The sequence below is a fragment of the Coregonus lavaretus genome, assembly GCF_964263955.1.
Source record: "Coregonus lavaretus genome assembly, chromosome: 16".
NCBI classification, from domain to species: domain Eukaryota; kingdom Metazoa; phylum Chordata; class Actinopteri; order Salmoniformes; family Salmonidae; genus Coregonus; species Coregonus lavaretus.
The window spans coordinates 47,504,177-47,530,978 of NC_140003.1; the positions used below are offsets into that span (position 1 = coordinate 47,504,177).

The 26,802-nt window shown below is 42.6% G+C and overlaps 2 protein-coding genes across 2 annotated transcripts in view; one reads left to right on the top strand and one right to left on the bottom strand.

Moving 5' to 3' along the window:
* The window catches only part of LOC311143675 (integrin alpha-V-like), a 75,766-nt gene extending 60,970 nt beyond the window's left edge, over positions 1 to 14,796 (top strand). The window contains exons 26-30 of the mRNA XM_084179548.1: positions 4,497 to 4,628; positions 4,816 to 4,929; positions 5,315 to 5,425; positions 13,209 to 13,328; positions 14,478 to 14,796. Coding sequence (XP_084035674.1) covers positions 4,497 to 4,628; positions 4,816 to 4,929; positions 5,315 to 5,425; positions 13,209 to 13,328; positions 14,478 to 14,576 — 576 coding nt within the window. The 3' untranslated portion in view covers positions 14,577 to 14,796. The remainder of the gene's footprint in view (positions 1 to 4,496; positions 4,629 to 4,815; positions 4,930 to 5,314; positions 5,426 to 13,208; positions 13,329 to 14,477) is intronic.
* Positions 14,797 to 15,773: 977 nt separating this feature from the next.
* LOC311143272 (alpha-aspartyl dipeptidase-like) lies at positions 15,774 to 26,288 on the bottom strand. The gene is made up of 9 exons (XM_084179101.1): positions 26,079 to 26,288; positions 23,665 to 23,761; positions 20,199 to 20,287; positions 19,658 to 19,732; positions 17,588 to 17,667; positions 16,856 to 17,029; positions 16,571 to 16,630; positions 16,382 to 16,464; positions 15,774 to 15,968 (listed from the first exon to the last, which is right to left on the bottom strand). The coding sequence occupies exons 1-9, from the start codon at positions 26,101 to 26,103 to the stop codon at positions 15,908 to 15,910; spliced, it is 744 nt and encodes a 247-aa protein (XP_084035227.1). The 5' UTR covers positions 26,104 to 26,288; the 3' UTR covers positions 15,774 to 15,907.
* Between the last annotated feature and the right edge of the window lie 514 nt (positions 26,289 to 26,802).

The window sequence follows — 26,802 nt, forward strand, 5'->3', positions numbered from 1 at the left end:
GTATAGGAAACTCCCTCTAGTCTAGCCCATGAAAGGACTGGTATAGGAAACTCCCTCTAGTCTAGCCCATGAAAGGACTGGTATAGGAAACTCTCTCTAGTCTAGCCCATGAAAGGACTGGTATAGGAAACTCCCTCTAGTCTAGCCCATGAAAGGACTGGTATTATGAAACTCCCTCTAGTCTAGCCCATGAAAGGACTGGTATAGGAAACTCCCTCTAGTCTAGCCCATGAAAGGAGTGGTATTATGAAACTCTCTCTAGTCTAGCCCATGAAAGGACTGGTATTATGAAACTCCCTCTAGTCTAGCCCATGAAAGGACTGGTATAGGAAACTCTCTCTAGTCTAGCCCATGAAAGGACTGGTATAGGAAACTCTCTAGTCTAGCCCATGAAAGGACTGGTATAGGAAACTCTCTCTAGTCTAGCCCATGAAAGGACTGGTATAGGAAACTCTCTCTAGTCTAGCCCATGAAAGGACTGGTATAGGAAACTCCCTCTAGTCTAGCCCATGAAAGGACTGGTATAGGAAACTCCCTCTAGTCTAGCCCATGAAAGGACTGGTATAGGAAACTCCCTATAGTCTAGCCCATGAAAGGACTGGTATATGAAACTCCCTCTAGTCTAGCCCATGAAAGGACTGGTATAGGAACCTCCCTCTAGTCTAGCCCATGAAAGGACTGGTATAGGAAACTCTCTCTAGTCTAGCCCATGAAAGGACTGGTATAGGAAACTCCCTCTAGTCTAGCCCATGAAAGGACTGGTATAGGAAACTCCCTCTAGTCTAGCCCATGAAAGGACTGGTATAGGAAACTCCCTCTAGTCTAGCCCATGAAAGGACTGGTATAGGAAACTCTCTCTAGTCTAGCCCATGAAAGGACTGGTATAGGAAACTCCCTCTAGTCTAGCCCATGAAAGGACTGGTATAGGAAACTCCCTCTAGTCTAGCCCATGAAAGGACTGGTATAGGAAACTCCCTCTAGTCTAGCCCATGAAAGGACTGGTATAGGAAACTCTCTCTAGTCTAGCCCATGAAAGGACTGGTATAGGAAACTCCCTCTAGTCTAGCCCATGAAATGACTGGTATAGGAAACTCCCTCTAGTCTAGCCCATGAAAGGACTGGTATAGGAAACTCCCTCTAGTCTAGCCCATGAAAGGACTGGTATAGGAAACTCCCTCTAGTCTAGCCCATGAAAGGACTGGTATAGGAAACTACCTCTAGTCTAGCCCATGAAAGGACTGGTATAGGAAACTCCCTCTAGTCTAGCCCATGAAAGGACTGGTATAGGAAACTCCCTTTAGTCTAGCCCATGAAAGGACTGGTATAGGAAACTCCCTCTAGTCTAGCCCATGAAAGGACTGGTATAGGAAACTCTCTCTAGTCTAGCCCATGAAAGGACTGGTATAGGAAACTCTCTCTAGTCTAGCCCATGAAAGGACTGGTATAGGAAACTCCCTCTAGTCTAGCCCATGAAAGGACTGGTATAGGAAACTCCCTCTAGTCTAGCCCATGAAAGGACTGGTATAGGAAACTCTCTCTAGTCTAGCCCATGAAAGGACTGGTATAGGAAACTCCCTCTAGTCTAGCCCATGAAAGGACTGGTATAGGAAACTCCCTCTAGTCTAGCCCATGAAAGGACTGGTATAGGAAACTCCCTCTAGTCTAGCCCATGAAAGGACTGGTATAGGAAACTCCCTCTAGTCTAGCCCATGAAAGGACTGGTATAGGAAACTCTCTCTAGTCTAGCCCATGAAAGGACTGGTATAGGAAACTCTCTCTAGTCTAGCCCATGAAAGGACTGGTATAGGAAACTCCCTCTAGTCTAGCCCATGAAAGGACTGGTATTATGAAACTCCCTCTAGTCTAGCCCATGAAAGGACTGGTATAGGAACTCCCTCTAGTCTATGAAAGGACTGGTATTATGAAACTCCCTCTAGTCTAGCCCATGAAAGGACTGGTATAGGAAACTCCCTCTAGTCTAGCCCATGAAAGGACTGGTATAGGAAACTCTCTCTAGTCTAGCCCATGAAAGGACTGGTATAGGAAACTCTCTCTAGTCTAGCCCATGAAAGGACTGGTATAGGAAACTCCCTCTAGTCTAGCCCATGAAAGGACTGGTATAGGAAACTCCCTCTAGTCTAGCCCATGAAAGGACTGGTATAGGAAACTCCCTCTAGTCTAGCCCATGAAAGGACTGGTATTATGAAACTCCCTCTAGTCTAGCCCATGAAAGGACTGGTATAGGAAACTCTCTCTAGTCTAGCCCATGAAAGGACTGGTATAGGAAACTCTCTCTAGTCTAGCCCATGAAAGGACTGGTATAGGAAACTCCCTCTAGTCTAGCCCATGAAAGGACTGGTATAGGAAACTCTCTCTAGTCTAGCCCATGAAAGGACTGGTATAGGAAACTCTCTCTAGTCTAGCCCATGAAAGGACTGGTATAGGAAACTCCCTCTAGTCTAGCCCATGAAAGGACTGGTATAGGAAACTCCCTCTAGTCTAGACCATGAAAGGACTGGTATTATGAAACTCCCTCTAGTCTAGCCCATGAAAGGACTGGTATAGGAAACTCCCTCTAGTCTAGCCCATGAAAGGACTGGTATAGGAAACTCCCTCTAGTCTAGCCCATGAAAGGACTGGTATAGGAAACTCCCTCTAGTCTATGAAAGGACTGGTATAGGAAACTCCCTCTAGTCTAGCCCATGAAAGGACTGGTATAGGAAACTCTCTCTAGTCTAGCCCATGAAAGGACTGGTATAGGAAACTCTCTCTAGTCTAGCCCATGAAAGGACTGGTATAGGAAACTCTCTCTAGTCTAGCCCATGAAAGGACTGGTATAGGAAACTCTCTCTAGTCTAGCCCATGAAAGGACTGGTATAGGAAACTCCCTCTAGTCTAGCCCATGAAAGGACTGGTATAGGAAACTCCCTCTAGTTTAGCCCATGAAAGGACTGGTATAGGAAACTCCCTCTAGTCTAGCCCATGAAAGGACTGGTATAGGAAACTCCCTCTAGTCTAGCCCATGAAAGGACTGGTATAGGAAACTCTCTCTAGTCTAGCCCATGAAAGGACTGGTATAGGAAACTCTCTCTAGTCTAGCCCATGAAAGGACTGGTATAGGAAACTCCCTCTAGTCTATGAAAGGACTGGTATAGGAAACTCCCTCTAGTCTAGCCCATGAAAGGACTGGTATAGGAAACTCTCTCTAGTCTAGCCCATGAAAGGACTGGTATAGGAAACTCTCTCTAGTCTAGCCCATGAAAGGACTGGTATAGGAAACTCCCTCTAGTCTAGCCCATGAAAGGACTGGTATAGGAAACTCTCTCTAGTCTAGCCCATGAAAGGACTGGTATAGGAAACTCTCTCTAGTCTAGCCCATGAAAGGACTGGTATAGGAAACTCTCTCTAGTCTAGCCCATGAAAGGACTGGTATAGGAAACTCTCTCTAGTCTAGCCCATGAAAGGACTGGTATAGGAAACTCCCTCTAGTCTAGCCCATGAAAGGACTGGTATATGAAACTCCCTCTAGTCTAGCCCATGAAAGGACTGGTATAGGAAACTCTCTCTAGTCTAGCCCATGAAAGGACTGGTATAGGAAACTCTCTCTAGTCTAGCCCATGAAAGGACTGGTATAGGAAACTCCCTCTAGTCTATGAAAGGACTGGTATAGGAAACTCCCTCTAGTCTAGCCCATGAAAGGACTGGTATAGGAAACTCTCTCTAGTCTAGCCCATGAAAGGACTGGTATAGGAAACTCTCTCTAGTCTAGCCCATGAAAGGACTGGTATAGGAAACTCCCTCTAGTCTAGCCCATGAAAGGACTGGTATATGAAACTCCCTCTAGTCTAGCCCATGAAAGGACTGGTATAGGAAACTCCCTCTAGTCTAGCCCATGAAAGGACTGGTATAGGAAACTCTCTCTAGTCTAGCCCATGAAAGGACTGGTATAGGAAACTCTCTAGTCTAGCCCATGAAAGGACTGGTATAGGAAACTCCCTCTAGTCTATGAAAGGACTGGTATAGGAAACTCCCTCTAGTCTAGCCCATGAAAGGACTGGTATAGGAAACTCCCTCTAGTCTAGCCCATGAAAGGACTGGTATAGGAAACTCTCTCTAGTGTAGCCCATGAAAGGACTGGTATAGGAAACTCCCTCTAGTCTATGAAAGGACTGGTATAGGAAACTCTCTCTAGTGTAGCCCATGAAAGGACTGGTATAGGAAACTCCCTCTAGTCTATGAAAGGACTGGTATAGGAAACTCTCTCTAGTCTAGCCCATGAAAGGACTGGTATAGGAAACTCTCTCTAGTCTAGCCCATGAAAGGACTGGTATAGGAAACTCTCTGTAATCTAGCCCCATGCTTATGCCAATCCAACACCTAAATGTGGTGAAGACTATATGAGTGCACAATTCGACAGCAAGGACAAATGATTAGGATGTTATCCTCTCTAGAGTAAATAAAAAGTTTAAAAGGGTGTTTCTCTCCGTCTCTTCTAGAACCCTCTATCTGGAGAGAAGAACATCACCTCTCCCAGTGGAGGAGGAGACAGGACAGAGGGGAGGAGCAGGAACCACGTTCACCGCAGGGAGCTGGAGAGGAACGAGATGGAGGGAGACCTGGAAACTCTGGTACTGTCCGTACGACGGCGTTGGGGCCAATTTCCCCGAAATTGAAAAGCAGTGGGAATTTCAGTTTACATCCCGATTGGACTAAAAATGGAAATGGAATTGACTCCAACCCTGTTGTAAACTAATCATACAGTAACAACGACATGGATGGAGGAGATCAGTGATGGTGGTGTGTCTCCTCTCTCAGGACTGTTCGAAGGTCCAGTGTCTGAAGATCCGGTGTCAGGTGGGCCGTGTGGAGAGAGGTCAGAGTGCTATCCTCTACATCCACTCCAGACTTGGGGTGGCCACCTTCCTTAAGGTGAGACTCCTGTCTGCTATGCCCTAGAGGTTATCTATAGGACTAGCCTGGTTTCCCAGATGTGTTTGTGCTGTATCGTACATCCACTCCAGACTAGGGGGTGGCCACCTTCAATTTGGTGTACCTCAATGTTTCAGTCTATCTGTCCAATAAAGAAATGCAGTTTTTTTTTTTTTTTCTGTTTTAAGACGTTTTGCTACAGTGTGCCCTAATGAACACCACCCTGGTTGGAGCATACTGTATGGTTTGGTATGTGGCTGTAGAGGGCGTTTTACTAGCCTGGTGGTCCTAGATCAAAAGACTGGACAAGGACTACCAGGCTAGCTATATGGGACCAAACTAGGAAAGCCTTCTGTGTTGATGATGTCGAGTTTCCTTCATCCAGACCGAGAGCCAGAACCGATCGTTCACCGTGAGATCCTCCGCTTCCTTCAGCGTCATAGAGATGCCTTATAACAAGAAGCTGGTGTATGAGCTGCCCTCCAACACCACTACGGTGAGTCACATGGAGCCATCATGGGGATAAACCAGATCTGCATCTATTCCTTATAGTAGTGCACTACTTTAGACCAGAGCCCATGTAGGGCAGGGTTCCCCAATAGGCGGCATGAGTAAAATAAATTATATATATATATATATACAGTGAGGGAAAAAATGAAGAGACCACTGCAAAATTATCAGTTTCTCTGGTTTGACTATTTATAGGTATGTGTTTGGGTAAAAATAAGATTTTTGTTTTATTCTATAAACTACTGACAACATTTCTCCCAAATTCCAGATAAAAAATATTGTCATTTAGAGCATTTATTTGCAGAAAATGACAACTGGTCAAAATAACAAAAAAAAGATGCAGTGTTGTCAGACCTTGAATAATGCAAAGAAAATAAGTTCATGTTCATTTTTAAACAACACAATACTAATGTTTTAACTTAGGAAGAGTTCAGAAATCAATATTTGGTGGAATAACCCTGATTTTCAATCACAGCATTCATGCGTCTTGGCATGCTCTCCACCAGTCTTTCACATTGATGTTGGGTGACTTTATGCCACTCCTGGCGCAAGAATTCAAGCAGCTCGGCTTTGTTTGATGGCTTGTGACCATCCATCTTCCTCTTGATCACATTCCAGAAGATTTCAATGGGGTTCAGGTCTGGAGATTGGGCTGGCCATGACAGGGTCTTGATCTGGTGGTCCTCCATCCACACCTTGATTGACCTGGCTATGTGGCATGGCGCATTGTCCTGCTGGAAAAACCAATCCTCAGAGTTGGGGAACAATGTCAGAGCAAAAGGAAGCAAGTTTTCTTCCAGGACAACCTTGTACGTGGCTTGATTCATGCGTCCTTCACAAAGACAAATCTGCCCGATTCCAGCCTTGCTGAAGCACCCCCAGATCATCACCGATCCTCCACCAAATTTCACAGTGGGTGCGAGACACTGTGGCTTGTAGGCCTCTCCAGGTCTCCGTCTAACCATTAGATGACCAGGTGTTGGGCAAAGCTGAAAATTGGACTCATCAGAGAAGATTACCTTACTCCAGTCCTCTATGGTCCAATCCTTATGGTATTTTGCAAACCTCAGCCTGGCTCTTCTTTGCTTCTCATTGATGAAGGGCTTTTTTCTAGCTTTGCACGACTTCAGCCCTGCCCCTAGGAGCCTGTTTCGAACCGTCCTCGCCATGCACTTCACCCCAGCTGCCGTTTGCCATTCTTTTTGAAGGTCACTTGATGTCATCCTACGGTTGTTGAGTGACATTTGAATGAGTTGGCGGTCATCCCGGTCAGTAGAGAGTCGTTTTCGCCCTCTGCTGGTCTGTAGCTTTGTTGTCCCCAATGTCTGCTGCTTGACCTTGTTCTTATGAACCGCTGTCATTGACATTTTAAGGATGGAAGCAACCTGACGCTCACTGTATCCCTCTGCCAGTAATGCCAGAATTGAACCCTTCTTTTCCTCACTCAAAACTTTCCTTTTCAACTCTTTTGGCATGGTCAATAGTTATTTTTTGATTAATATTACTTTTGAGGTACTATTAGCACTGTTTTTGCCATCCAGCTGGTCCTATTGCAAGAGGATAGTGATGACCACAGCAGTGGTTTTTATACTTTTTCTCGTTAAAAAAGACTTGGTTCAGGTGATCACCTAATCAGTACCTAATTCAGTAGAATGAGGTGTGCCTGTGTTGGAATTCAACAGACACTGGAATAGAATGGCTGTCATACATGTAGAGATGCTGATTTAAGAAAAATGTGCAGTGGTCTCTTAATTCTTTCCAGAGCTACATATATATATATATATATATTATATATATATATATATATATATATATATATATATATATATATATATATATATATATATATATATATATATATATATATATATATATATATACACACACACAGTGGGGAGAACAAGTATTTGATACACTGCCGATTTTGCAGGTTTTCCTACTTACAAAGCATGTAGAGGTCCTGAATGGTTTGTTGTGGTTGGCTCGGGGCCCTGGGTCTGAACCCCGCCCTGTGCAACTGGGTCCTACAGGTGGTGAGGGTAGGCAACAACACCTCCACTACGCTGATCCTTAACACCTCCACTACGCTGATCCTTAACACCTCCACTACGCTGATCCTCAACACCTCCACTACGCTGATCCTTAACACCTCCACTACGCTGATCCTCAACACCTCCACTACGCTGATCCTCAACACCTCCACTACGCTGATCCTCAACACCTCCACTACACTGATCCTCAACACCTCCACTACGCTGATCCTTAACACCTCCACTACGCTGATCCTTAACACCTCCACTACGCTGATCCTTAACACCTCCACTACGCTGATCCTTAACACCTCCACTACGCTGATCCTTAACACCTCCACTACGCTGATCCTCAACACTGATCCTCAACACCTCCACTACGCTGATCCTTAACACCTCCACTACACTGATCCTCAACACCTCCACTACGCTGATCCTTAACACCTCCACTACACTGATCCTCAACACCTCCACTACGCTGATCCTTAACACCTCCACTACGCTGATCCTTAACACCTCCACTACACTGATCCTCAACACCTCCACTACGCTGATCCTCAACACCTCCACTACGCTGATCCTCAACACCTTCACTACGCTGATCCTCAACACCTTCACTACGCTGATCCTCAACACAGGGGCCCCACAAGGGTGCGTGCTCAGCCCCCTTCTGTACTCCCTGTTCACCCATGACTGTGTGACCTCTCACGCCTCCAACTCAATCATCAAGTTTGCAGGCGACACAACAGTAGTAGGCCTGATTACCAACAATGACGAGACAGCCTACAGGGAGGAGGTGAGGGCCCTGGCGGAGTGGTGCCAGGAAAATAACCTCTCCCTCAACGTCAACAAAACAAAGGAGCTGATCGTGGACTTCAGGAAACAGCAGTGGGAGCACGCCTTTATCCACATCGATGGTACCGCAGTGGAGAAGGTGGAAAGCTTCAAGTTCCTCGGCGTACACATCACTGACAATCCGAAATGGTCCACCCACACAGACAGTGTGGTGAAGAAGGCTCAACAGCGCCTCTTCAATCTCAGGAGGCTGAAGAAATTAGTCTTGGCCCCTCATTACATTTTTAAAGATGGACAATTCAGAGCATCCTGTCGGGGCTGTATCACCGCCTGGTACGGCAACTGCACCGCCCGCAACCGCAGGGCTCTCCAGACGGTGGGAAATAACTTCTCCCTCAACAAAACGAAGGAGCTGATCGTGGACTTCAGGAGACAGCAGAGGGAGCACGCCCCCATCCACATTGACGGGCCGCAAAGGTGAAAAGCTTCAAGTTCTTTGTGCGTGCACATCACTGACCACCTGAAATGGTCCCTTCACACAGACAGTGTGGTGAAAAAGGCACAGGAGGCTGAAGAAATGTGTCTTGGCCCCTAAGACCCACACAAACATCTACAGATGCACCATTGAAAGTGTCTTGTCTGGCTGTATCACCGCCTGGTACGGCAACTGCACCATCTGAAACCGCAGGGCTCTCCAGAGGGTGGTGCAGTCTGCCCAACGCATCACCGGGGGCACACTGCCTGCCCTCCAGGACATCTACAGCACCCGGTGTCACAGGAAGGCCAAGAACATCATCAAAGACTCCAGCCACCCTAGTCATAGACTGTTCTCTCTGCTGCCGCACGGCAAGCGGTACCGGAGCGCCAAGTCTAGGTCCAAAAGACTTCTCAACAGCTTCTACCCCCAAGCCATAAGACTCCTGAACAGCTAATCATGGCTACCCGGACTATTTGCACTGCCCCCCACCCCCACCCCATCTTTTTACGCTGCTGCTACTCTGTTAATTATTTATGCATAGTCACTTTAACTCTACCCACATGTACATATTACCTCAACTACCTCAACTAGCCGGTGCCCCCGCACATTGACTCTGCACCGGTACCCCCCTGTATATATAGCCTCCCTACTGTTATTTTATTTTACTTCTGCTCTTTTTTTCTCAACACTTTTTTGTTGTTTTATTTTACATTTTTATTAAAAAATAAATGCACTGTTGGTTAAAGGCTGTAAGTAAGCATTTCATGGTAATGTCTACACCTGCTGTATTCGGCGCATGTGGCAAATAACATTTGATTTGATTTGAAGGCGGAGACAGTACAGGTGCATCAAAGCTGGGACAGAGAGACTGGTAAAACAGCTTTTATCTCCAGGCCATCAGAATGTTAAACATTTACCACTAGCCCCGTAGCCTACCCTGACCTTTAGTCACTGTTACTAGCCGGCTACCAGCCGGTACTCTACCCTGCACCTTAGCGACTGCTGCCCTATGTACATACAGTGCATTCGGAAAGTATTCAGACCCCTTGACTTTTTCCACATTTTGTTACGTTACAGCCTTGTTCTAAAATGGATAAAAAATGTTCTCATAAATCTACACACAATACCCCATAATGACAAAGCAAAAAACTTTTTTTGAAATTTTTGCAAATGTATAAAACATAAACAACAGAAATACCTTATTTACATCAGTATTCAGACCCTTTGCTATGAGACTTGAAATTGAGCTCAGGTGCATCCTGTTTCCATTGATCATCATTGAGATATTTCTGAAACTTGATTGGAGTCCACCTTTGGTAAATTCAATTGATTGGACATGATTTGGAAAGGCACACACCTGTCTATATAAGGTCCCACAGTTGACTGTGCATGTCAGAACAAAAACCAAGCCATGAGGTTGAAGAAATTGTCCGTTGAGCTCCGAGACAGGATTGTGTCGAGGCACAGATCTGGGGAAGGGTACCAAAACATTTCTGCAGCATTGAAGGTCCCGAAGAACACAGTGGCCTCCATCATTCTTAAGTGGAAGAAGTTTGGAACCACCAAGACTCTTCCTAGAGCTGGCCGCCCGGACAAACTGAGAAATCGGGGGACAAGGGCCTTGATCAGGTAGGTGACCAAGAACCCGATGGTCACTATGACAGAGCTCCAGAGTTCCTCTGTGGAGATGGGAGAACCTTCCAGAAGGACAACCATCTCTGCAGCACTCTACCAATCAGGCCTTTATGGTAGAGTGGCCAGACGGAAGCCACTCCTCAGTAAAAGGCACATGATAGCCCGCTTGGAGTTTGCCAAAAGGCACCTAAAGGACTCTCAGACCATGAGAAACAAGATTCTCTGGTCTGATGAAACCAAGATTGAACTCTTTGGCCTGAATACCAAGCGTCACTTCTGGAGGAAACCTGGCACCATCAAGGGAAAGATGAACGGAGCAAAGTACGGAAAGATCCTTGATGAAAACCTGCTCCAGAGCACTCAGGACCTCAGACTGGGGCGAAGTTTCACCTTACAACAGGACAACGACCCTAAGCACACAGCCAAGACAACGCAGGAGTGGCTTTGGGACAAGTCTCTGAATGTCCTTGAGTGGCCCAGCCAGAGCCCAGACTTGAACCTGATCGAACATCTCTGGAGAGACCTGAAAAGAGCTGACGCTCCCCAACCAACCTGACAGAGTTTGATACTGGGGAGAAACTCCCCAAATACAGGTGCGCCAAGCTTGTAGTGTCATACCCAAGAAGACTTGAGGCTGTCATTGATGCCAAAGGTGCTTCAACAAAGTACTGAGTAACGGGTCTGAATACTTATGTAAATGTAATATTTCAGTTTTTTTCTTTGTCATTATGGGGTATTGTGTGTAGATTGATGAGGGAAAAAAACAATTTAATCAATTTTAGAATAAGGCTGTAACGTAACAAATGTGGAAAACGTCAAGGGGTCTGAATACTTTCTGAAGGCACTGTATATGGAATAACTACTGCTGTACACACCTTTTCTATTCATATACTGTCCATACTGTCTAAACACACCATCCTATATACAGATTCTGAGAGGTTTGTTACAGTGGGGAAAAAATGTATTTAGTCAGCCACCAATTGTGCAAGTTCTCCCACTTAAAAAGATGAGAGAGGCCTGTAATTTTCATCATAGGTACACGTCAACTATGACAGACAAATTGAGAAAATAAAATCCAGAAAATCACATTGTAGGATTTTTTATGAATTTATTTGCAAATTATGGTGGAAAATAAGTATTTGGTCAATAACAAAAGTTTCTCAATACTTTGTTATATACCCTTTGTTGGCAATGACACAGGTCAAACGTTTTCTGTAAGTCTTCACAAGGTTTTCACACACTGTTGCTGGTATTTTGGCCCATTCCTCCATGCAGATCTCCTCTAGAGCAGTGATATTTTGGGGCTGTCGCTGGGCAACACAGACTTTCAACTCCCTCCAAAGATTTTCTATGGGGTTGAGATCTGGAGACTGGCTAGGCCACTCCAGGACCTTGAAATGCTTCTTACGAAGCCACTCCTTCGTTGCCCGGGCGGTGTGTTTGGGATCATTGTCATGCTGAAAGACCCAGCCACGTTTCATCTTCAATGCCCTTGCTGATGGAAGGAGGTTTTCACTCAAAATCTCACGATACATGGCCCCATTCATTCTTTCCTTTACACGGATCAGTCGTCCTGGTCCCTTTGCAGAAAAACAGCCCCAGAGCATGACGTTTCCACCCCCATGCTTCACAGTAGGTATGGTGTTCTTTGGATGCAACTCAGCATTCTTTGTCCTCCAAACACAACGAGTTGAGTTTTTACCAAAAAGTTATGTTTTGGTTTCATCTGTCATTCTCCCAATCCTCTTCTGGATCATCCAAATGCACTCTAGCAAACTTCAGACGGGCCTGGACATGTACTGGCTTAAGCAGGGGGACACGTCTGGCACTGCAGGATTTTGGCCATCAAGGAAAAGGCTATGTCTGGCGCAAACCCAACACCTCTCATCACCCCGAGAACACCATCCCCACAGTGAAGCATGATGGTGGCAGCATCATGCGGTGGGGATGTTTTTCATCCCCACCGCATGAGACCGGGACGGAGGTTCACCTTCCAGCAGGACAATGACCCTAAGCATACTGCTAAAGCAACACTCGAGTGGTTTAAGGGGAAACATTTAAATGTCTTGGAATTGCCTAGTCAAAGCCCAGACCTCAATCCAATTGAGAATCTGTGGTATGACTTAAAGATTGCTGTACACCAGCGGAACCCATCCAACTTGAAGGAGCTGGAGCAGTTTTGCCTTGAAGAATGGGCATAAATCCCAGTGGCTAGATGTGCCAAGCCTATAGAGACATACCCTAAGAGACTTGCAGCTGTAATTGCTGCAAAAGGTGGCTCTACAAAGTATTGACTTTGGGGGGGTGAATAGTTATGCACGCTCAAGTTTTATGTATTTTTGTCTTATTTCTTGTTTGTTTCACACAAAAAATAATGTGCATCTTCAAAGTGGTAGGCATGTTGTCCAAATCAAATGATACAAACCCCCAAAATATCCATTTTAATTCCAGGTTGTAAGGCAACAAAATAGGAAAAATGCCAACGGGGGTGAATACTTTCGCAAGCCACTGTATACACCATCATATACATATCTATTTATTTTCCGGACTCAGACTCATTCTAATATCTCTATATTTCTTAATTCCTTTATTTTTGTCTTCAGGATTTGCGTGTTTTGTTTTGTATTGCTTTGTATTGTTAGATATTACTGCTCTGTTGGACCTAGGAACATAAGCATTTCACTACACCGTGATAACATCTGCAAAATATGGGTACATGACTAATACAATTTGATTTGAATTTGGGGACCCCTGCCATAGGGTCCTGAATGGTTTGTTGTCTCATTGGATCAATAAAGATGTATTGTAAAACACTGTGATATGTCCTCCAGGTGAGTATGTCGGTGATCTGGGTGAAATCTGATCCTGAACCTGTCCCTTGGTGGGTGGTGACCCTGGCCCTGATCGCAGGACTACTGCTGTTGGCTTTACTCATCTTCATCATGTACAAGGTACACACACACACACACACACACACACACACACACACACACACTACACACACACACACACTACACACTACACACACACACACACACTACACACACACACACACACACACTACACACACACACACACACACACACTACACACACACCACACACACACACTACACACACCACACACACACACACACACACACTACACACACACACACACACACACACACACAAACACAAACAAACAAACAAACAAACAAAAGCCAATGATAGATTCCAGTAGTTTTTCTCTCCACTCTCCTGGGCTCTTCCTCCATCGCTGTATCTAAAAACCCCTCCTCCTCTTACCACCTCTACTCTGCTGATCTGACAGAAGTGACCAGCTGAAAGCCAGCCCCACCATTTTGTTTTTACCTGTCAAGGCCTTTCTTTCAAACGTTTTATTTAACATTTTCAATACATCAGTCACCAAATGACAAAAACATAATATACACTCCCCTCCGTATTTATGTGGACAGTGAAGCTGAAAATGCGGCTCTATACTCCAGCATCTGGATTTGAGATCAAATGTTTTTACGAGGTGACATTACAGAATGTCACCTTATTTACATATCTGTTTTACCGTTAAGAAATTAAGGCACTTTATGTATCTAGTCCCCCCCATTTTGAAGGTGTCATAGGTATTTGGACAAATTCATAGTGTAATATAGTCAAGGTTTAGTATTTGGTCCCATATTCCTAGCACGCAATGATTACATTAAGCTTGTGTCTCTACAAACTTGTTGGATGCATTTGCAGTTTGTTTTGGTTGTGTTTTGGATCATAATGTGCCCAATAGAAATGAATAATATGTCATTTTTGGAGGCACTTTTATTGTAAGAATAGAATATGTTTCTGAACACTACATCAATAAATGATACCCCCCCCCCCCCCCCAAAAAAAAATATCAAGCCCTCCAAAAAATGCTAACCTCCCCTGTTATTGGTAATGGTGAGAGGTAAGCATGTTTTGGGGGTATGATCTTCGTGGCTCTTGACTATCTCACTATTCACGATTTTTAATTCACGATTATCTGCAATCACATTCACGTAGAAATGTTCAGAGGAATGTAGGATCTTAACTGTCTATGCCCGCCGCCTCCTCCTCCCTCCCTCTCCGTAGCTGGGTTTCTTCAAGCGCGTACGCCCGCCCCAGGAGGACGCCACGGAGAAGGAGCAGCTGGCACCGCAGGAGAACGGCGATCGGAACACTGACGCTTGAGGGCCCCAAGGGGCTTCAACACAAGACCCTGTGGAGCTGTCTGTAAATACACAAACTGATAACCCTGCTGTCCGAATAGGCTCCCTGTGTAGGGTACTACTTTGGACCAGAATGCACCAGTACACACCGACAGTCGTCTACTCTTTATAATCACACCGTGTATCTGCATCCTAAATCCCTCGCAGCCCTGCTACTCCCGTGTACATGTCTGCATATATTTTAGAAGAAAAAAAACACTTAACGTGGATGGGAGGAGAAAAGAAAAGTGATTTGATATTAAATTAAATGTTTATCATGTTTGAAAGGACTCCGCGCTCTTCTTCTGATTTATTGTTCTGCGTCTTTAGTGCGGCGGACTTTTCAGTTCAATGAATTGCTGCAACGGATGTGAATACGAGGATGATATGAGGTGTGAGAGTTATCAATAACGATGCTTATCTATTGTCTTGAATGACAGTACATGACATGGATTGGGATGTGTTGAAGTCGTTTCTGGTGTGTACCTATTGTTGAGAGTATTTTCTGTTCTGTTATGCTTCTGCAATTGATGACATTCCCGGGCAATTTTTTCACTCCAGATACAGGATTATACGTAGTGACGGGCGCATACAAATCACACGTCACTGTGGTGTAAATGGACAATTATATGTATAAAAGGATAAAGAATGGATTTACCCATATTGGGTAATCAACGTGGAACTTACATTTGTTAGCATCGGAGCACTATAGTATCTAATCAATCCCTCAGCCACTGCTTCATCTGTTTCTTCACACTTTCGATTTCATTATTTATCTTGATGCAAGTTTGATGTTACAGACTAGTTGTGATATTACACCTGTTCATAATTTTTGTTTTTGTTTTAAAGACAATATTGGAAATGGGTTTGTTTTCCTTCCCCACATTTCTGGTTGAGCTGACGAAGTTTAAAATTTTTCCTAAATTAAAAATGTCTAAAACCATTAAAAGCATTTCTTTGTGGTTTTATACTTGTTAACGCACTGTTGCCGCCACATTATCGGCTCTGATCCTGATAACCTTTATAGCACTGATAAGAGTTATCAGGATTATCTGATGAACTGGGTTCATAGGCTGGTTGTTAGGTGATTATGAAACATCTCAGTTCCCATAAGCTTACCTTAGTAAATTATAACATCTCACTCCCCCCACACAATTGTTTATGCATAAAAGACAATTCATTTTTTGGTAAAATATTTATTTCGATATATATCATATACCGGTAAGTGCATTTCCACTTGACAGGATCTGGATCGGTCTTGCTGGGAGAAGGAGAACGGAGATGTACAACGTCCTCTTTTCCTGTCTGTCACTGTCAGTCTGTCAGCAAGAAACTGAGGTCACTGCCAGATTCAAATTCTGTTGTTGGCTTCCCCCTGAAACCCAAAACACCGGCTGTGAGACAGACAGACTCGTCAAATCACCGGCCCCTAGGTATTTACTAGCGTTAGGCAAACACACACAACTATAAAATATACATTTTAGCCTGCTTTATTGTGTTCAATACTTTGTTTGATCTGTTAAACTTGTTTTGTTCACTAGAGCTATATTGGGTCAGGGTCATGATATGGGGTCACAGGCCGGTGTGAGAGAGATAATTGGCGGCAGGTAGCTTAGTGGTTAAGAGCGTCGTGCCAGTAACCGAAAGGTCGCTGGTTCTAATCCCCGTGCCGACTAGGTGAAAAATCTGTCGATGTGCCCTTGAGCAAGGCACTTAACCCTAATTGCTCATGTAAGTCGCTCTGGATAAGAGCGTCTGCTAAATGACTAAATGTGTAAAATGTGTTACCTGATGAACAGCCGTGCCTTGCAGGTGCCAAGTAGCGTAGCCTTGTTCCCTTCGACTAGCAACATGGAGCCCTCTCTCAAGCCCTAAGACGATCAACAATCGGGGATTTCATGAAAGCATATCCTAATACCATGTAAACAGATAAAGTAAGTCAACTTGGAATAAAATCTTTATTTCTCTCAGACTCACCAGAACAGATGGCGTGTCAGGCTCCTCGTGGTACTGAATGATCCTCTGCTCTCGTGTCTCCTGGGGAGAAGAAATCAAAGACTTTGTGACGTTTTAGCCTCACACATTCTGTAGGACACCACGGGCAAGGTTCCCAGACACAGATTAACCTAGTCCCAGACTTTTAAAAAAAACGTTTTCAATAGAGATTCTACATTGAGCATAACCATTGAACATTAGTCAGAGAAACCAGCCCTTCAGCATTCGCTATACTGTACCGATGCTCTGCTATAATGTACTACTCACCCCCATGTGTCTGCTGTTAGGGTCCGTATCCAGGAAGTGAGGGTTGATGTTGAAAGGCACTAGACCAATGGCAGTGAAGGAGGGCGGGTACACGATGGGCATGTCGTTGGTGGTGTTGATGCTGACAGTAGCGACGTTGGTGCCAGCACTGGAGCCCATGTAGGGCACACCATCCTGGAGATATAAGAGAGAGGGTTAGGGTTACTGTAGGGTAAGGGTATGGGCTCTATCTATTGGCTATATATATTGGATCTCTCTATGGGCTCTCTCTATGGGCTCTCTCTATGGGCTATATCTATTGGATCTCTCTATGGGCTCTCTCTATGGGCTATATATATTGGATCTCTCTATGGGCTCTCTCTATGGGCTATATCTATGGGCTATCTCTATGGGCTATCTCTATTGGCTCTCACTATTGGCTCTCTCTATGGGCTATCTCTATGGGCTATATCTATGGGCTCTCTCTATGGGCTATATATATGGGCTCTCTCTATGGGCTCTCTCTATAGACTCTCTCTATGGGCTATATCAGCTGACAGTATGAACAATATTTGTACATGCAGGCATCAACTGTAAATATTGTTTCATCTAGCACAATGTTTCCCAAAACTACTAGAGTACCCACAGCCATTCAGGTGTGCTACTTCTGGAATATAGGCTATCATAGTGGAACAGCTGTGCAACCTGAGGAGAGGTTTTTGGAGAACACTGCTCTAAAAATATCAGTCTGACCTGCAGGACCCTCTTGTTGATCTCAGACAGCACCTTGTTGTCGTAGAGACTTTTCAGCAGACGGAAAGTGTTGCCACCACCTGTTGAGAGAACAGCAAGCTGTTATGACTTTACTATACTGTACACGATCCTGATGACTTCTTAACATGTAGTCAATCTGTGTACCGGTGTGTAGTAGAATACATTAACTCTTGCAGTACACTCGTACAATAGCATTCCTTCAAATGATGCCTACAGTGAGGGAGAAAAGTATTTGATCCCCTGCTGATTTTGTACGTTTGCCCACTGACAAAGACATGATCAGTCTATAATTTTAATGGTAGGTTTATTTGAACAGTGAGAGACAGAATAACAACAACAAAATCCAGAAAATTGCATGTCAAAAATGTTATACATTGATTTGCATTTTAATGAGGTCCTCTGTAGCTCAATTGGTAGAGCATGGCGCTTGTAACGCCAGGGTAGTGGGTTCGATCCCCGGGACCACCCATACGTAAAAATGTATGCACACATGACTGTAAGTCGCTTTGGATAAAAGCGTCTGCTAAATGGCATATTATTATTATTTTATAAATAAGTATTTGACCCCTCTGCAAAACATGACTTAGTACTTGGTGGCAAAACCCTTGTTGGCAATCACAGAGGTCAGACGTTTCTTGTAGTTGGCCACCAGGTTTGCACACATCTTAGGAGGGATTTTGTCCCACTCCTCTTTGCAGATCTTCTCCAACTCATTAAGGTTTCGAGGCTGACGTTTGGCAACTCGAACCTTCAGCTCCCTCCACAGATTTTCTATGGGATTAAGGTCTGGAGACTGGCTAGGCCACTCCAGGACCTTAATGTGCTTCTTCTTGAGCCACTCCTTTGTTGCCTTGGCCGTGTGTTTTCGGTCATTGTCATGCTGGAATACCCATCCACGACCCATTTTCAATGCCCTGGCTGAGGGAAGGAGGTTCTCACCCAAGATTTGACGGTACATGGCCCCGTCCATCGTCCCTTTGATGTGGTGAAGTTGTCCTGTCCCCTTAGCAGAAAAACACCCCCTTAGCATAATGTTTCCACCTCCATGTTTGACGGTGGGGATGGTGTTCTTGGGGTCATAGGCAGCATTCCTCCTCCTCCAAACACGGCGAGTTGAGTTGATGCCAAAGAGCTCCATTTTGGTCTCATCTGACCACAACACTTTCTCCCAGTTCTCCTCTGAATCATTCAGATGTTCATTGGCAAACTTCAGACGGGCCTGTATATGTGCTTTCTTGAGCAGGGGGACCTTGCAGGCGCTGCAGGATTTCAGTCCTTCACGGCGTAGTGTGTTACCAATTGTTTTCTTGGTGACTATGGTCCCAGTTGCCTTGAGATCATTGACAAGATCCTCCCGTGTAGTTATGGGCTGATTCCTCACCGTTCTCATGATCATTGCAACTCCACGAGGTGAGATCTTGCATGGAGCCCCAGGCCCAGGGAGATTGACAGGTCTTTTGTGTTTCTTCCATTTGCGAATAATCGCACCAACTGTTGTCACCTTCTCACCAAGCTGCTTGGCGATGGTCTTGTAGCCCATTCCAGCCTTGTGTAGGTCTACAATCTTGTCCCTGACATCCTTGGAGAGCTCTTTGGTCTTGGCCATGGTGAAGAGTTTGGAATCTGATTGATTGATTGCTTCTGTGGAAAGGTGTCTTTTATACAGGTAACAAGCTGAGATTAGGAGCACTCCCTTTAAGAGTGTGCTCCTATTCTCAGCTCGTTACCTGTATAAAAGACACCTGGGAGCCAGAAATCTTTCTGATTGAGAGGGGGTCAAATACTTATTTCCCTCATTAAAATGCAAATTCATTTATAACATTTTTGACATGCATTTTTCTGGATTTTTGTTGTTGTTATTCTGTCTCTCACTGTTCAAATAAACCTACCATTAAAATTATAGACTGATCATTTCTTTGTCAGTGGGCAAACTTACAAAATCAGCAGGGGATCAAATACTTTTTTCCCCTCACTGTATGTAGGCCTATGGTAGGTATATTGGAGAGGCCTATGAGGTGCTAACGTATGAGCTCACGGTCCACTCCTCACCTATAAATATACCCTGAGCCTTCCTTACTGCTTCCACTGGGTCAGAGGACTCGTGTATGCTGTCCACCTCATAACCTGTCAGACAGACAGACAGACAGACAACACTCACATTAGACAACTGATATCCTGTCTCACATCGACCCCCCTAGTCCAGGGTTCTTCAATTCCGGTCCTGGAGGGCCGAAACACCTCTGTTTTTCATCCTCTCCTTCTAATCAGGGGCTAATTCAGACCTGGGACACCAGGTGAGTGCAATTAACTACCAGGTAGAAATTAAAAACAGAAGTGTTTTTCGGCCCTCCAGGACCGGAATTGAAGAACCCTGGACTAGTCCCTACGCCCCACTGCACCTGATAACAAGTGTAAACAAGGGGTTTGACAAGTGTAAACAAAATGTGCTCGTAACAATCAAGCCCTCTCAGATCTCCACAAGAGCATAAGAGCATTAGGGTCCAGGGATTGATTTGGGATTGGACCTGAGTCACTACAGACACACAGCATTAGGCCTATGAAAGGGAACGGACCGCTGTAAAAGACGTACCCAGACTCTTGAACTTGTCCCTGGCAGTCTTTGCGTAGCCATCTCTATCAGACAGTGCATAGGGGACGAATAGGATCGTCTTCACACCTCTGCAAGAAATACATTACACTGTTAGGTTATACACCGAGTACACCAAACATTAGAAACACCTTCCTAGTATTGCGTTGTAACCCCAGCAGCGTTGCAGTTCTTGAAACAAATCGGTGCGCCTGGCACCTAAATCTTTTGTCTTGCCCATTCACCCTCTGAATGGCACACATACGCATTCCATGTCTCAATTGTCTGAAGGCTTAAAAAAATATTTCTTTAACCTGTCTCCTCCCCCTTCATCTACACTGATTGAAGTGGATTTACCAAGCCACATCAATAAGGGATCACAGCTTTCACCTGGATTCACCTGGTCAGTCTATGGAATAGAATGAGCAGGTGGTCTTAATGTTTTGTATACTCAGTGTGCATTACACTGTTAGGTAATATCTACCATTACAATGTTAGGTAATATCTACCATTAGACTGTTAGGTAATATCTACCATTACATTGTTAGGTAATATCTACCATTACACTGTTAGGTAATATATACTACATGACCAAAATAATGTGGACAACTGCTCATTGAGCATCTCATTCCAAAATCACGGGCATTATTATGGAGTTGGTCCCTCCTTTGCTGCTATAACAGCCTCCACTCTTCTGGGAAGCCTTCCCACTAGATGTTGGAATATTGCTGCGGGGACTTGCTTCCATTCAGCCAGAAGAGCATTAGTGAGGTCAGGCACTGATTTTGGGCGATTAGGCCTGGCTCGCAGTCAGCGTTCCAATTCATCCCAAAGGTGTTAGACGGGGTTGAGGTCAGGGCTCTGTGCAGGCCAGTCAAGTTCTTCTACACCAATCTCAACAAACCATTTCTGTATGGACGTCGCTTTGTGCACAGGGGCATTGTCATGCTGAAACAGGAAAGGGCCTTCCCCAAACTGTTGCCACAAAGTTGGAAGCACAGAATCATCTAGAATGTCATTGTATGCTGTAGCGTTAAGATTTCCCTTCGCTGGAACTAACAGCACTTACAGTTGACCAGGGCAGCTCTAGCAGGGCAGAAATTTTATGAACTGACTTGTTGAAAAGGTGGCATCCTATGACGGTGCCACGCTGAAAGTCACTGAGCTCTTCAGTAAGGCCATTCTACTGCCAATGTTTGTCTACAGAGATTCCATGGCTGTGTGCTCAATGTTATACACCTGTCAGCAACAGGTGTGGCTGAAATAACCAAATTCACTAATTTGAAGGGGTGTCCACATACTTTTGTATATATAGTGTATCTACCATTACACTGTTAGGTAATATCTACCATTACACTGTTTCATTATATCTACCATTAGGATGAATTAACTGTGAAGATAGCCTTTCCTCCCATATCTATTTCCACTAATTCATTGAGTGCAGTAGTTATAGACATGTATAAGTAGTTATAGACATGTATAAGTAGTTACAGACATGTATAAGTAGTAGTTATAGACATGTATAAGTAGTTAGACATGTATAAGTAGTTATAGACATGTATAAGTAGTTAGACATGTATAAGTAGTTATAGACATGTATAAGTAGTTATAGACATGTATAAGTAGTTATATACATGTATAAGTAGTTATAGACATGTATAAGTAGTTATAGACATGTATAAGTAGTTAGACATGTATAAGTAGTTATAGACATGTATAAGTAGTTAGACATGTATAAGTAGTTATAGACATGTATAAGTAGTTATAGACATGTATAAGTAGTTATATACATGTATAAGTAGTTATAGACATGTATAAGTAGTTACAGACATGTATAAGTAGTTATAGACATGTATAAGTAGTTATAGACATGTATAAGTAGTTATAGACATGTATAAGTAGTTATAGACATGTATAAGTAGTTATAGACATGTATAAGTAGTTACAGACATGTATAAGTAGTTATAGACATGTATAAGTAGTTATATACATGTATAAGTAGTTATAGACATGTATAAGTAGTTACAGACATGTATAAGTAGTTATAGACATGTATAAGTAGTTATAGACATGTATAAGTAGTTATAGACATGTATAAGTAGTTATAGACATGTATAAGTAGTTAGACATGTATAAGTAGTTATAGACATGTATAAGTAGTTATAGACATGTATAAGTAGTTATAGACATGTATAAGTAGTTACAGACATGTATAAGTAGTAGTTATAGACATGTATAAGTAGTTATAGACATGTATAAGTAGTTACAGACATGTATAAGTAGTTAGACATGTATAAGTAGTTACAGACATGTATAAGTAGTAGTTATAGACATGTATAAGTAGTTATATACATGTATAAGTAGTTATAGACATGTATAAGTAGTTAGACATGTATAAGTAGTTATAGACATGTATAAGTAGTTATAGACATGTATAAGTAGTTAGACATGTATAAGTAGTTATAGACATGTATAAGTAGTTATAGACATGTATAAGTAGTTATAGGCATGTATAAGTAGTTATAGACATGTATAAGTAGTTACAGACATGTATAAGTAGTTAGACATGTATAAGTAGTTACAGACATGTATAAGTAGTTATAGACATGTATAAGTAGTTAGACATGTATAAGTAGTTATATACATGTATAAGTAGTTATAGACATGTATAAGTAGTTATAGACATGTATAAGTAGTAGTTATAGACATGTATAAGTAGTTATAGACATGTATAAGTAGTTATAGACATGTATAAGTAGTTATAGACATGTATAAGTAGTTAGACATGTATAAGTAGTTACAGACATGTATAAGTAGTTAGACATGTATAAGTAGTTATAGACATGTATAAGTAGTTAGACATGTATAAGTAGTTATAGACATGTATAAGTAATTATATACATGTATAAGTAGTTATAGACATGTATAAGTAGTTACATACATGTATAAGTAGTTATAGACATGTATAAGTAGTTATAGACATGTATAAGTAGTTACAGACATGTATAAGTAGTTATAGACATGTATAAGTAGTTATAGACATGTATAAGTAGTAGTTATAGACATGTATAAGTAATTATAGACATGTATAAGTAGTTACAGACATGTATAAGTAGTTATAGACATGTATAAGTAGTTATAGACATGTATAAGTAGTTATAGACATGTATAAGTAGTTACAGACATGTATAAGTAGTTATAGACATGTATAAGTAGTTATAGACATGTATAAGTAGTAGTTATAGACATGTATAAGTAATTATAGACATGTATAAGTAGTTACAGACATGTATAAGTAGTTATAGACATGTATAAGTAGTTATAGACATGTATAAGTAGTTAGAGTAAAGGAGAGTCAGATTGTAAGTGTACAGTACAACAGCATTCCTTCCATAGCCATTAGGGGTTGATTTTTAGAGTAGTCCAGGCACTTTGAAGGTGAGTGTTAGTCAATGGAAATAGAACTTACTGTCCGAAAAAGTCTTTGATCTGCTGTTGACAATGTTCCAGATACCCTCCCCCGTGCAGGGTTGAGTTGGACACCAGCAGAAGTCTCCTCTTCATTTCTTTCAAGACAAGGTTTTGATCAAGTTTACAACTCACTCAGGTGAAATATGCTACCTCGTCCTACACCTCAAAGATTACTTTAGCAGTACATAGCCAGCCGTGCATAAGCCGGAAGTGTTCTCAGGAGGTGTTCAGGTATGGAGTGAGATTTGTTTCTTTATTCTGTAAATATGTCTACCACGATCCGTGTATATTCAACATAACTCACAAATAAAACTATGATCTGTGAATATATAAAAATATTTAGTAAATAAAACAATAATCATCAAAAAAATACATAATAAAAATTAAACCATCATCTGTGAATATGTTAAAAGTATTTCACTAATTAAACCATAATGTGGCTTCAGATGAGAGTCGGCTATCTCCATTCATTGTGATAATCTTTGTGTCAGGTGATGTTAAATTTGACCAATTTTGGCATGCAACGCCGAGTGTGTGGTTTCGACATCAGCCCACTAACAGGTTGACTTTTAATTGGTCATTTTCATACTTCAAAACATTTTCTTCATAACAATTATCAGATTATCTTGAGCCATCATCATAACATGGCCCTGTGCATTGTTGCACAATTAAACCCTCATGTTATTATTTCAGGTTAATCTTTTTTTTTACTGATAAAAGTCTTTACAGTATGAGTAGAATAACTTGGCCTTTGCTCCTCAACCCAATGGTGTAACACAATACAGAGAGGGATTGACCAGACAGTAATCAGACACGGAATGCATGTATTTACTAGGAAACAACATATTCATAAATCTAGCTAAGCATTCATAACATGTGACTTGGCTAGCTAGTAAGCAAGCCTAGATGGAGCAGAAAACGGCTAGCTGAATTTCTAAAGTAAAAAAAAAAAAAAATCATATCATGTTACAATTTATTAACTCCACACCAGTCGGGAAAGAGTGCTTTGTCCTGCCAAAGCATCAATTGCCCTGTTTAGTCCCTGAAAGTGGTGATCTGGCTAGCCAGATCACCAATTCAGAATTTTTTTAACTGAGCGGTTCGTCATCATTTACACATTCCTGAATTTACAAGAACTAGTTAGTTTAACTTTGGTTGTTCGTCGAGATCACCTGCTAGCTATCGGCAGTGTCCAACGTTCCCTAGTTAGCTAGCTAGCTTGGCTAGTGGGCTGATGACGAAAGCACGCACTCAGCGTTGCATGCCCCAATGGTCGAATTTAACATTCATATGAAAGGCATTTGTTGATCATTTTAACAATTTGTTGAATAAATAAACGTTATACACATTTCATAAAGTTGTTCTTTATTAGTTAGATATTCTAGCTAGAAAGTGTTCTCCCAAATCATGGCTGAATGAGACACTGCTTCACTCTGCATGTCACCTGACACAAAGATTATCCGAATGAATGGAGATAGCCGACTCTCATCAGCAGACTCATCTGAATCCACATTTGTGGATTGTAATACATTGACAGGCGGAAAATAAAATCTGAAAATACAGATCCAGAAGCACTTTTTGAATGTGCAAATGCACATTCCACAGATCTAAACGTTAGGGATTTCTGAACTTTTGCTCACAAATTGTTCAAATCGTAGTTTTACATTTTAGTCATTTAGCAGACGCTCTTATCCAGAGCGACTTACAGTTAGTGAGTGCATACATTATTTTTCTATTTTTCATACTGGCCCCCTGTGGGAATCAAACCCACAACCATGGCGTTGTAAACGCCACGCTCTACCAACATCCCTGCCGGCCATTCCCTCCCCTACCCTGGACCAATTGTGCGCTGCCCCATGAGTCTCCCGGTCGTGGCCGGCTACGACAGAGCCTGGATTCAAACCAGGATCTCTAGTGGCACAGCTAGCACTGCGATGCAGCGCCTTAGACCACTGCGCCACTTGGGAGATTTTATTTGTTATTTATGTTGAATATATTTACAGATCATTAATTTATTTGTGATTTATGGTGAATATTTGTGAAATATATTTTTTTACATATTCATGGATTATGGTTTAATCTTGTGATAATGTTTTTGCGGATTATGGTTTTATTTACGAAATATTGTAATATACTCACAGATCATAGTTTTATTTGTGAGTTATGTTGAATATACACGGATCGTGGTAGACATATTTACAGAATAAAGAAACAAATCTCACTCCATACAGGTCCAGTTAATTATTTAAACACAATTTCCTGGTCTAAGTTTAAAGTTCAACAGCAGGTAATTAACCATCTGTTTTGCTGACAAGTCTCTCTTACAGTCAATAAATAATCTAATCTGATTACTTCTCCTGATAAATCTACATGTAGTAGAAAAAGGTTGTGAAATCTTTCGATACAACAAACCTTTGGCGATTATTCTTGTAGTCATTGATTGAAAACAATGTTGCGCTTCAAAAGGTTACAGACTGCATCACTGATTTAAATTTCGATACGTAGCCTTGACCGGATATTTTATTTACAGTTACGTAGGAAATAATCAAATGTAGGCCTAAAAAGCTGTCACTTTGCATCAAGGGTCTCTGTTTCGAGAAGGGTTTTCTCATGCTGTTACAATATGTGGAAAAGGGGTCAGCTGATAAATCACGTGACAAGCCTCTTCCCCAGATTCATGGTGCTTTCATGACAACTAGGAACTCGAGGTCAAACCATCGGAGATTTCCGAGTTCCCAGTTTTTCTTAACGCAGCATCAACATGGCGAGGCTAAACTGACACCCCTGGTGCCTAAATTGATGACGCATATCGCGCACTTGAGAGTGGAATGTCAAATCAAATCAAATCAAAATGTATTCGTTAGATGCGCCGAATACGACTGGTTTAGACTTTCCCGTGAAATGTTTGCTTACGAGCCCTTCCCAACGATGCAGAGTTTACAAATAGTAGGGAAAAATATAAAATAGACTAGAATGGAGCTACAGTGAGCTCCAAAAGTATTTGGGACAGTGACATATTTCTTGCTGTTTTGGCTCTGTGCTTCAGCACTTTGGATTTCAAATTATACAATGAAGATGAGGTTAAAGTGCAGACTGTCTTCTTTAATATGACGGTATGTTCTTCCATATTGGGTGT

Bases quoted from the DNA above. Each gene is read 5' to 3' on its own strand.
- LOC311143272 (XM_084179101.1), bottom strand. From the start codon at position 26,103: ATGACTACAAGAATAATCGCCAAAG. The intron at 17,668-19,657 runs GTGAGGAGTGGA...TTCTCTCAACAG, and splicing joins GGCTCAGGGTATATTTATAG to GTGGTGGCAACACTTTCCGT. The intron at 17,030-17,587 runs GTCAGACTGATA...TTATATCTCCAG, and splicing joins TCAACAAGAGGGTCCTGCAG to GATGGTGTGCCCTACATGGG.